This window comes from Brassica oleracea, chromosome C9 (genome assembly GCF_000695525.1).
Source record: "Brassica oleracea var. oleracea cultivar TO1000 chromosome C9, BOL, whole genome shotgun sequence".
NCBI lineage: Eukaryota > Viridiplantae > Streptophyta > Magnoliopsida > Brassicales > Brassicaceae > Brassica > Brassica oleracea.
In genome coordinates, this window is record NC_027756.1 from 26,214,802 (window position 1) to 26,227,608 (window position 12,807).

General features: G+C 38.2%; 1 protein-coding gene and 1 pseudogene across 5 annotated transcripts; both read right to left on the minus strand.

The window, feature by feature from the left end:
- Positions 1–1,095: 1,095 nt before the first annotated feature.
- Positions 1,096–2,332, minus strand: LOC106314662 (annotated as a pseudogene).
- An 855-nt stretch (positions 2,333–3,187) lies between these two features.
- On the minus strand, positions 3,188–9,577 carry LOC106318750. 5 transcript variants are annotated; one of them, XR_001265371.1, is made up of 5 exons: positions 9,306–9,577; positions 9,101–9,175; positions 8,764–8,976; positions 8,598–8,668; positions 3,188–3,422 (listed from the first exon to the last, which is right to left on the minus strand). XR_001265371.1 is itself a non-coding variant. In XM_013756866.1 (3 exons), the coding sequence occupies exons 1-3, from the start codon at positions 9,543–9,545 to the stop codon at positions 8,857–8,859; spliced, it is 435 nt and encodes a 144-aa protein (XP_013612320.1). In that variant the 5' UTR covers positions 9,546–9,577; the 3' UTR covers positions 8,763–8,856. The 5 variants fall into 5 exon arrangements, 1 of the variants encoding a protein (XP_013612320.1); XR_001265370.1 differs by lacking the exon at positions 8,598–8,668; XR_001265369.1 differs by lacking the exons at positions 3,188–3,422; positions 8,598–8,668 and adding an exon at positions 3,755–3,833.
- Between the last annotated feature and the right edge of the window lie 3,230 nt (positions 9,578–12,807).

Genomic DNA, 12,807 nt, shown 5'->3' on the forward strand with positions numbered 1-12,807 from the left:
AAAAAAAAATTAATATTTTTTACATTCCGAGGAAATTAATTATATTTTTTACTCGATCGATCGATGCGTTTTTGGACATAAATCCATCGATCGATCTGTTTACAAAAAAACGTTCGGAATATACCGAGGGAACTGTTCCTCGGAATATTCGCATCGATCGATGAACGTCCGAGGAAATATCCCGACGAAGTTCTCCCTCGGTATATTCCGAGGACATTTCTGACAAACTAGTGATCCTCGGAATTTCCTCGGAAGTTTGTTTCCTCGGAATTCCGTCGGGAAATTCCGAGGGATTTCCTAGGAAAGAAGAAATTCCGAGGAATTATTTCCGACGACTTGTTTCGTTGGTATGTCGTCGGAATAACGATATTCCGACGAAATTCCGACGTTTTTTTCCCTCGGGATCCTTGCTGTTTTCTTGTAGTGTTTAATAATGATTTTACAGTGAATTAATAAATCAATTCTTATAAACCGTAGTTGTTTAATAAATTTTCAGTTAGTCTATGTTAATGTCATTATTTTATTCTGTTTATATCATTTCAATTGTATAAGCAAATTTTTTATTATTTTTTAAAAATATAGTCATTATCGTTACGTGGAAACTGCAATAGTTGTCAGCATCATGGATTAAGAGTGGTTGTGTACTCAACATTATGATTAAGCAAGTTCTGTTTGCATTTTTTTTTTAAGGTTCTATTTGCATTTAAGATTTAATCTACTTGCTCCAAAGTGCAACCAGGAAAATTAATAGCAAAACTTAGGGTATGATTGGTATATGTTGTGCTTTCATGTTTTGGCTGTAGAATTATAGTTGTGATTATTTTTTCTTATTTTTTCTTTTTTTTTTGTAACTTAATTTATTTTTTCTTTGGCCTTAGGTTTTTAATTCTTAAGACTCATTAGATTTGGACTGTATGTATTTGTCTCTCGACAACAATTATAATAACATGATTTTAAAGAAAGGCTGTGAATTTATTATAAATTGCTGTGAATGTAAAAAAAAAGTGATAAAGCTTGATTGCTTTTGATTGAGTGCTGTGAACTTAAATGGTGTTGTCTACCGCTCCCACAACTGGTACCAATCATCCTCTTAGTCAATTGATCTACAAAAAAACCGGATCTAACCGGTTCTCCACTTCTACATTTGATTACAATCAGTTTATCACAACCCCAACCAAATAGAATAACCCGGTCCAACATCATTTCTCAGTACCTATACCCAGTTGGCATCCCAAGCCGGTCAAACCGACCTGAACCGGGATAAGACTTGTTCATAAAACTAATGTGTAGAGCATAAACTTTCTACGGACCAGACCTTGTATAACCACAGTGTGGCACATCAACAAATCCAAACTGTTTCGACGAAGACTGCTTGTTATACAACTGAGGTCGCGACTTTGGGGCACTACCGAGCGGGACTTAGCCCTAGATGACTCTGTACAAGCCATGAATCTTGGATGGTCCGCATAGCAGCAACGTTTTGTGCAATCACTCGGTGCAATTGAACTAACCGTGAAAGCACTGCCCTTGCTTATAGAAGTAGCTGAGTGTAACTGATGACTGTTCTTTGCAGTGAAGAACTGGTTTACAGCCTCTTCATGTGAGGAGGACGGGCTAAAAGGGAAGGTGTAAACTGGTCCAAACCGGCCTGAGTTGTCTATGACAAGCTGGGATAAGTAGAACATGTCTAGTCTATTGCGTCGGGTATAAGAATTTTTGTGTCTCCTGTCCATTTCAAGGATTCATAGCGGAGAACGGTCTGTTGTTGTTTGCCAAAGAGCCGTTCCTCTGGAAAATTATATTCCAGTCTTTTAGTATAAGTAGTTATAGGACTCACAAATAATGATAACAAATGTAAAATGTATAAGCCTAACTAACATGGATGCAATAACGAGAAACATACAAACCTACTATGGTTTGAACATACGCCTATAATGATGTAATTACCTTGAAAATATGAGAGTGACCTAGCTTGGAAATGCATGAATAGATCAAATGCTCTTGTTTTTCTGGCGTTGGTGGATCCTTATGGATGAGAATAGAGTTGTTAAAGAGGACTCTTAAATAAAAGGTTAGTTTCAGATTAAATAAGAATAATCTAAAACAGGCTTACTGTGTTTTGGAAGTGAGAAGATTTGGTGTTGTTGGATTGAGAAGAGGATGATTCAGGTGTGACGATAACACGAGTGACACGAGCACGAGCCTGAGCTCGAACCAAAGTGTGCATCCTGCACAGATGGACTGACATTCGCTTTCGTTCGATATGGCCTCTAACTATAGCTTGAAGCTTGACTAATCCCTTGAGTGCCCTTAAATCTCTCCTTGCCTTCATTAAGTTTAATAAAAAAAAGAAACAAATTGTTTGAATTTAAGATTAGGAAACAAAACCAAGAAGAGAAAATCTAAATATCAATTCTTACAAAAGTCTCGAGCTCAAGCTCTCATTATGGATTGGACCACAAAAGCATATTGAATGTAAATACTCCATCCGTTCCTAAATATAAGATGTTTTAGGTAAAACACAGTTATTAAGAAAATTAATTTTTATCTAAAAACTATTATTGAAACTATAAATTGAAACTATTTAACCAATTACAAAATAGAACTATTAAATTTGATTGGTTATACATATTTTGATAAAGTTAAAGCTACCTATAAATATGAAAACATTTTCCATATTGGAACATAAAATAGCTTCTAAGCTGATATTTCTCAAATTACCCTAAGGAGTGAATTATTCTCTCAAATAAAAGGTTCAGTTGTAAAACTTAGGGATCGAATCCACAGAGAGCTGGAGAACCTAATAAATCTAATCAGATTAGTTAAGCTCACTACAGGAAATATGAGTAGTAATAGTGGACGAAAAACGCTATGAATTCGATATAATAGCGCTCCCTAAAACGCTCTGACAGCGCACGTTATAATAGGTCTGGCACTTTTGATAGCGGATATGTCGTATGCTATAGTTAAATAAACAACAGTAGCATTAATTTCTATGCAATTGTTAATATTTATAATAATGAATTCATTTTATTTTTTAAAATGTAATATTTATTTCAAATTTTTGTAATAAAAACAATTAATCATATTATAAAAACTAAAAAATATTTAAATGATTAAAAACAATAATTAAAAATTAAATTTTATTTATTAATTAAATTTTGTTTACAAATAAAATCAGTTTATACATTAACCAAAAAATTAAACCAAAACCTAATTAACCAAACCTAAATAAACCAAAAAAAAATTGAACCAAGCCTAATAAACCAAAACTTAAAGCTCTAAGCTGCGGTCTCCCTCCCATTGCAGTTCCGTCGTCTCCTTCTTCCTGTCTCTTTCTTCTCTTCTTCTTCTTCTTGTTTGGATGAGATTGGTTAAGTGTATAGCTATTGGCAAGTGTCCATGCCGCGTATTCACTTTTCCTGTAAGATTAATTTAAACCCAACACACCAACATTCATGAGTCAATACTCTGAAAATTCAATAGCAAACAAGGAGAAAGTAAACCATGTACTGCACGTAGAACGACACGTCAGCATAGGGCGACTTGTGAGGAGATTAGGGTTTTGAAGATTCTGCCGCAAGCAATCAGTCCCCACGCCGATGCCGGCGCCGGAGACGCAAGATCCCGTGGAGTTGGGCTCGGAAACGAGCAAGGTAGCACCTGTGAAGCAGTTAAACCCGTCATGGGTTAAAGTTGCAGAGAATGGACCATCGCTCTCTGAGCATGTTCTAGAAATAGGAGTAAGTGAAGGACAGGAAGTCGCTGAAGTTCCAGATGACGTGATATCACAATTTGTGCCTCTTTGGGATGATCTTCTCGAAGGTCGATTTCTGTACAAGGCACCACATGTAGCAAAAATCCATTTCATAGTCAATAAGATCTGGCCTTTGGGAGATAAATCTATCAGAATTGACGTCTATGTCGTTAATGATCGCACTGTGAAATTCAGAATCAAGGACGAGGCTACAAGGAAAAGGGTTCTCAAAAGAGGAATGTGAAACATTGCAAACATCCCGTTAGTTCTATCAAAGTGGGCTCCTGAGGAGGAGGAAGAGGAGGTTGAAGAGATAAAAACTATTCCAGTGTGGATCATCATGAAGAATGTTCCTCGCAGGATGTTCTCTTGGAAAGGTCTTGGTTTCATAGCTAGTGCTGTAGGAAAACCAAAGCGCTTACACCCAGATACGCTCCAATGTAATAGCTTTGAGGAAGCGAAAGTTTTTGTCGAAGCTAATATGACAAAAGAACTACGTACCAGCAATCGTTTCAAGTCTAAACTTGGGGTCAATGCGGAGGTGGAATTTGTTTACCCATGGTTACCGGACAGATGCACCATCTGCTCTAAATGGGGACACCTTCATACAACTTGCCGTGCTAAGGTAAAAATTCTGACTAAGGCCAAGTCACCCACAAAGACGCCGGCTAAGGAGATTGAGACTTCTGTGGTAGATGCATCGGAAAAGGATCAACAAAACCCTGCGGTAGCTAGCGTTGAATTAGTTGATGCCGCTGAGATGGAATCACCCACTGAAACTTTGGCACCAGCAAAGATCGTGAAGGATACAGTGACTCTGAACTTGACAACAGAGTACCATGATGCAGAGAAGGGTGGTGAAATAGAGAATTTGGGTTGGAAGAATGTCTCTCATTTGAAGAGGGGCAGATCAGAAGGCAAGGACCACGTTCATGATCAGAAGATTAGTTCACCATCCCGCTTTGCAGTTTTAGATGTAGAGGAGGGTCAAGTTGACATGGGTGAAGGTAATGATAGCAATGCTATCGAGAAGGATATGGAGAAGGGAGAATTTCGACCGGAGGTAAATTCACAGGAGATAAGGGGTAATGATAAAACTGAAACGAGGGAAAGACTTCTTCGCTCAGCTGTTCAAAAACCATCTCGTGGAGTTAACAGAAACCCTTCTGGAAAGAGCCCTTCTAGCACAAAGGACACAGTCCCAAGTGTTGGAGGGAAACGGAAAAATAAAATAAAACATTAATTTTGTCGGGTTTCTTCTGGAATGTCCGAGGTTTTAATAAAAAGGAAAAACATTTAGTTGTAAAAAAGTAGATCAGAGAGCAAGGTTTTCAGTTTGGTGCTTTGTTGGAAACAAGGGTTATAAAGGGAAGGAGTCAGAGGATAACAACTTTCGTCTTTGGTGACTGGTCTGTGTTAACAAACTATGAGTACAATCACTTGGGTCGAATATGGTTGGTGTGGCGATCTGATGTGAAAGTAACTCCAGTTTTTAAAAGTGATCAACTGATCACGGTCTCTATGGCTCTTAGTGGTGGAGATGAATTTTTTCTTTCCGTTATTTACGCAAAAAATACAGAAGCTGAAAGGTGTGTACTCTTGGAGGACCTGAAGAATCACCAAAACTCGCCAATCTTTAGAAATAAGGCGTGGCTAGTGTTGGGAGATTTCAATGAAACCTTGGATGTTGAAGAGCATTCAGATCATGAAACAACCCCGTTTATAATGCAAGGAATGCGTGATTTTCAAAGTGTTACTCAACACTGTTCTTTACTTGATCTTCCTTCTCATGGTCCGCTTTACACTTGGAGTAACAAGCAAAGTGAAGGGATTATATCAAAGAAGCTGGATCGAGTATTGTTTAATGATTTCTGGCTCAGTGCTTTCCCGCAATCGTATAATGTGTTCGACGGAGGAGGGTGCTCTGACCATTTACGTTGTCGGATTAATCTGAGTTCCGAAATTCATCGGCCTAAGAGACCATTTAAATTTGTCAATGCAGTGGCTGATTTAGAAAACTTCCTCCCGATGATGTCGCAGTTTTGGAACAAATCTGTTCCCATCTTCTCGTCGACCTCATCTCTTTACAGATTTTCAAAAAAGCTGAAGGCACTGAAACCAGAAATCAGGTCTTTAGCAAATGATAGCATGGGAAATTTGACATCAAAAACAAAGGAAGCTTACGCAGAGCTTTGTCAAAAACGGGAACTCAGTATGCGTGACCCATCACAAGTCAACTTGGAGAATGAGAATGTTGCTTATGAAAGATGGGATAAAATCTCAGGTCTTGAGGAGAAGTTTTTGAAACAGAAGTCAAAACTTCACTGGCTCAATGTTGGTGATAGGAGTAACAAAGTATTCCACAGAGCAGCTAGTGCAAGAGATATTCAGAGTTTGATTTATGAGGTGGTATGTCGTGATGGGAGAGTAGTTCATAAACCAGAGGAGATAAAAGGGGAAGCTGAGAGTTATTTCCGGGAATTTTTACAGCATAAGCCACAAGACTTTGAGAGCATTGAAATCGATAAGCTTCGCGAGTTGCTACCTTGTCGTTGTTCTGATACAGTAAATGAGATGCTACTGAAGGCAATCACAGCAGAGGAGATAACTAAAGTGCTATTTGCGATGCGAAATGATAAATCACCCGGCCCAGACGGATACACAGTGGAATGTTTCAAGTCAGCTTGGCCAGTTATTGGAAAGGAGTTCATCATTTCGATCCAATCTTTCTTTGAAAAAGGTTTCTTACCAAAAGGAATCAATACCACGATTTTGGCTTTGATACCAAAGAAGACAGGAGCCATAGAGATGAAAGACTACCATCCGATCTCATGCTGCAACGTCATTTACAAAGTCATTTCGAAACTTATAGCGAACAGATTGAAGAATACGCTGCCGGACTTTATTGAGTTGAACCAATCCGCTTTTGTAAAAGGTAGACTCCTCATTGAGAACCTCCCTCTTGCTACTGAGCTGGTAAAGGACTACCACAAAGACTCGATATCACGGCGATGTGCTCTGAAAATAGACATCTCAAAGGCTTTCGACTCAGTTCAGTGGAGCTTTTTGCTCAAGACGCTTGAGGCCATGAACTTCCCTACTAAGTTCATTCATTGGATATCTCTTTGCATTACCACAGCTTATTTCTCTGTACAAGTAAATGGTGAGTTGGCTGGCTACTTCCAGAGTGAAAGAGGTCTACGACAAGGTTGTGCTCTTTCTCCATATCTCTTTGCCATATGCATGAACGTGCTGTCCAAACTGCTGGATAAGTCTGCACATGCGAACCAGTTTGGATACCATCCAAAATGCAAGAATCTGGGACTTACTCACCTTAGTTTCGCTGATGATTTAATGGTATTTACGGATGGACGAGTACGATCAGTTGAGAGTATTGTGAACGTCTTTAACTATTTTGCAAAAGTCTCAGGGTTGAAGATAAGTATGGCGAAATCCACAATCTACTCTGCTGGTATGACAGATGAGAATCGTCAAGAACTGCTTAATACGTTTCAGTTTGCTTCTGGTACATTACCGGTGCGTTATCTAGGCCTGCCTCTTCTTACGCGTCAGATGCGAAAAGATGATTATCAATTGCTTATCGAGAAGATAAAGATGCGTATTAGCTTATGGACCAACCATTTCCTGTCTATGGCTGGTCGGCTACAGTTGATAAAGTCAGTATTGCTAAGCATGGTAAACTTTTGGATGACTGGTTACAAACTCTCGGGGCAATGTATCAATGAAATCAACAGCCTCTGCTCTGCTTTTCTTTGGTCTGGTCCTTCTCTTAATGTGAAGAAAGCAAAAGTTTCCTGGGATGTGGTCTGTCTCCCTAAGAAAGGAGGTTTGGGTCTCAGATCACTTAAAGTGATGAACAAAATCCGTACTCTGAAACTGTTATGGAGGCTCCTGTCTTCTCAACCTTTGCTTTGGGCTAAATGGATCCAGGCTTATTTGGTTAAGAACGACACAATATGGTCTATCAAGGATACAACAAATGCAGGATCATGGATGTGGAGGAAGCTTCTGAAGTATAGAGACATCGCAAAACAGTTTCATAAAATGAAGGTGGGAAATGGAAACTGAACCTATTTCTGGTTTGATTCTTGGTCTCCACTTGGACGTTAGTCCGTGGGTGTATTGACTTGGGGATAAGAGCGACTACAACGGTTTCTTTAGCGTTGCTTTTGAGAAGAAGACGTAGAAGCCATCGACAAGATATTCTGAACATTATTGAAGCTGCTATGGAAGAACGGAGAACCAAGCTATCAAATGAAGAGGATTGTGCTGTCTGGAAGAGTTCTCCTGATGCTTATAAACATGTATTCAGCACAAAAAACACTTGGAGTTTACTTCATCAGCAAGCTCAAACTGTCGACTGGCACAAGAGCTTATGGTTCAAACATCATACTCCAAAATTTGCTTTCTTTACTTGGTTAGCTATTCAGAACCGTCTAACAACTGGTGACCGAATGCTTCAATGGTCCTCTAGTATAAACCCAGCGTGTGTGTTCTGCAACCAGTTGGAAACTAGGGATCATTTGTTTTTCTCATGTCCATTCGCTGCAGAGGTGTGGTCTCGGCTAACCAAAAACCTTCTTCGTGGGAGGTTCACCACAGACTGGACAGAGATAATAGTGATTACCAAGGATAGTCAGGACTTTCTTTCCAAGTTCCTAACCCGCTATGTTTTCCAGCTTTCGATACATTCTTTATGTCGAGAAAGAAATGACAGAAGTCATGGAGCTACTCCAACGACAGTCTCGGTTATGGTCGGCATGCTTGATAGGCAAGTCCGAAACAAATGTCTCTCCTTCCGTCAGGTTCGAAATTTTACCTTCGCTGCAGCCTTAGGGGTGTTGTTTTCCACCAGATAGCATAGAGTCTCAAAATCTTGAGTTCTCTTTCCTATAAAATGTAGCACAAGTTGCAAAACAGTGTATTTTCTTTTTGAGTAAATTTAACATATATTCAAAAAAAAAAAAAAAAAGTAAACCATGTACCTAGCCAATTTCTCAAATTCAGAAGATTAAGGCTTTTTCCAAGGTAAAGTACCCAAAGCACTAGAGAGAGCAGCATACTTTCTTCCATTAGGCCTACACCACCACCGCTAGCTTTCTCTGCCATCTCCGACTTAAGCCTTTGTTCTCATACATCATCTGAGATGTCATAGAGGAGGTCCACACTTGCTGGTGTTGCTTTCCTAGAAACAAGGTCTGAAGAAGGTGTTCAAAGTAAATTAGCTTAAATAAAGAAACACTCAAAGGTCAAAATAGTTCATAGCTTAGATAAGTATGATGTATCGTACACTGAATTTTAGAATGAAGAAGGAGAGTTCACCTTGTCATATCTGGCACATATCACATTCCCACAATCAAAACCAGAGTCGATCATTTCAATCATCTTCTTCACAATCTGAAAAAAATAATTTATATTGAAATCAACAACACAATTCAAAAATATAGACCATCAACGTTCTCACAAGTAGCTATGTCTTATAATCCCTCAAAGCAATACATAGTACAATACAACTGCAGAACCCTACCTCTCTCTGTGACCACCAAAACGTCGGTGAGAAACTCAGCAAGTTTACTCTCTCCAAGAGAAAGAGAGAAGAGACGAGTGTGACGGTGGTGGTGGAAAGACGGATCATAGAAGCCATGGTGGTGATGACGAGCGATTGGGGATGGGAGAGATGGCGATGGTGGTGATAGTAACGAACGATGGTAGTGGTGGTGGTGTTGACGTCGCGTCTTCTCGTTTCTCTACCATCTACGAACTCCATCTCTTCTCTCTCTTGCTTATCTGAATTGTAGATCTCAGAAACAATAATTAAAACAGAAAAAGTACAGTTAATCTCAAGCGTTAGATTCAATATCATCCAACGGTGCAGATGGTGATTTTTGTCATAAAAACAAGTAAACCAATAGGAAGAAAGGAAGAGGATATACACAAGAGTGATTTTGGGCCTTTGATCAAATTCAATCAATGGTTCAAAACAAAACAATACATATTATCTTTTTATTTATCTTGAACTATTATAAAAATTATCTTAGCTTTAAATACTTTGATATCATAATTTGAAATTTGAAATATAAATTTTGTATTTGAAATTTAAAAGTTTTTACGGAATTATAATTTATTTAAAAGTTAAGATTTAATGTTTTAATGATACATGCTAAAATGAGATATGTGGTTTAGGGGTTAGGGTTAATATTTAGGATTAAGTATATGATTTGAGTTTTAGAATATACTCGTAGTTTAAATTAAAGTTTCTATTATAAGTTTGTAAAGATTATAATTATGATTTTGTATGTAGAATTTAAGTTTGGGGTATAGGATATTAAATATAGGGTGTAGACTTAAGACTTAATGTTTGAGTTTTAGAATTTAAATTTAAAATTAGATTTTTAAAATGATTAAATTTTGAGTTTTGATTAAGAATTAAGTTTGAAATTTAAAATTTTGTATTCAAAGTTTAGGGTTTGAAGTATGATATAAGGTTTGGGATTAAGTTTTAGGGTTTAGGGTTTGAAATACTCTTTTGCAGGGTTTATGTAATTGAATGGAAGCTCATGTAGTTTTCTTGATATATCGCGTCATTACGTATTTGATTGATCAATAATTTTTTGTCTAAGAATTATTCAAGATTTGTTTTCAAGAAAAACACTTACCATAAACATATTTGAAGAATGTGCCATCTTGTATGGCAATTGATAACGGGTCAGGTAGCAGTAACGAGGAATCTAGCAAGGCGTAATATGATGTGCGATAATTATTGCCCAAGGTGTGGGGAAATAGAGGAATCTGTAACCCATGCAATATTTGAATGCCCTCCAGCATTGCAAGTATGGTCTTTATCGGCAACTCCTACAAGTCCAGGTATATTCCCAGTGGCAAGCGTCTACACAAACATGGACTATCTTTTCTGGAGGAAAAATAATATCATTGCACCAGATCGAGACAGGGATCCTTATCCCTGGATAATATGGTATATTTGGAAGGCTCGTAATGATAAGCTTTTCAGGGGTATAAAAAGAGATCCTTTGGAACTCGTTCGATATGCAGAGAGTGAATGCCAAGCCTGGTTTAATGCAAATGAGATGATACCGCCACAAGTACAGGCCAGTAATAATGAGGAAAACCAAGTCTTAAGCTTGGGTAATATCTGTCTATTAGACGGATCCTGGAAAGCTTCTGAACGCTTTAGTGGATGTGGATGGGTCTGGATGGATAGTAGGGAGAACATACAACTTATGGGAACACGGAACTTCACTCGATGTGAATCACCGTTGCATTCGGAGGTAGAAGCGCTGCGATGGGCGATGGAGAATATGCTTCAACACTCGCCGTGCCAGAGCTTTGGAACAGACTGCAAGGAGCTGATTGCAATGCTAAATGACCCCCATGAGTGGCCAAGCTTTGCGACAGAACTGGAGAAGATAGAGACGTTGAAGATTTGTTTTCCGGACTTCAAAATCAACCATGTGCCAAGAATGAGCAATCAGCTATCTGATTTTTTTGCTAAGACTGCTAGAAACTTCGTAGGGAGTTACTTTTCATTGGTTGTTCTATTCCGATCTGGTTACCCAGACTACCTCAAGCTTGAGTAATAGAATGGTCGTTTGACGTCAAAAAAAAAAAAAAAAAAAAAAAAAAAAAAAAAAAACATATTTGAAAACTCAAACCACATCGATTCAATCATCAAATCAAAACATTAAAAGTTGAAAAAGAAAATAAGCTAAGAATGCTTCAAGTCGCAGCTCTCACATACGTATATATAAGCTACATTCTCTCAAACCTAAAGTTCTCTTGATGGTCTTTTAAGTACTTCAGGAACTCATCATCATGTAGAATGATATTCGTATTGGCAACACCTGTTGGGTATTCGCAATACAGGAAACCATACCGGCTCACCCATGAAAACCTCCGCACCACAATGTCGCATCTCCACCGCACGACCACGCCTTGCCTCCTTTGTCGTCAAGATTCATATTTTCTGATTGTGGAAAAGGGAAAACCCTGCATCTGGTTGACCTCTCAGAATATACCTAAAATTTTAAAAGCATATTCTTTTGTTCATCTCAAAGCAAAAGACAACAGAAGCATCATCAAGCTTCCAAGCATTACACATGAGAAAACAAAAGACTTGAGTTTAAGACATACATCTTTACATGTCTGTGAGAGCAGAGATAGCACAGGAACAAACAGGTGTATTTGAGCGAAACAAAATCGTAGAGAATCACCTTATTGTCGATGTTAGTGTAGTAGATAGTTCTCGCACACATCTCATGCTCATCTTTGAGAACCAAAAACAGGACTAGTCTTAACTCTTGAGTCTAAGAAGCACACAACTTTCCACACAGAATGTGATGAAAACATCAACAACCTAAACAAAGAAAACCAGTCATGACAAAAAAACACAACGTCAGATTCAGATGGAATCAACGTCATTGGCTTTCTTCTGTTCAGTCAAATCGACGTTTACATCCTCCTCGTCTCCCTGGATATATATACACACACACACACATCTTTTAGAACACACAAGTAAGGACTTTTAACTTGAAAGATTAAACTTTTAAGAATCCCCCTATGTCGTTCTGCAACAGATGAAGAAATTAAAACAAAAAAATGTATTACCTTATTGCTAGAAGAGGTGCCACAACAGCTATTCTCTGACTGACTACACGAACTTGAGCTTGCACTTGCAGTAGCCCTTCCTGGCACTACAAGAAATATAAACTGTGCTCGCTTCCATTTTTAAACCTGATGCATCCTTAACGAAATGGGTTCCAAGATTATTACTAAAGACCTAAAGATGGTAAGAAAAGTCATACCTGGAGATGTGTAGTTAGTGGATACAACAGCAGTGTTCTTTTTCGATTCTTCCAACTATAGACAAACATTATGGACAAAAACTTATCAAACAAAATTCACCTTTAATATAGATAAAAATCGAGACTTTAATCTATCAAACAAAGGAGGTAATTTTTGATTCCAACAGCCGAACTTTAGCCAAGAACAAGGAAAAAATATAAACTTTAGCC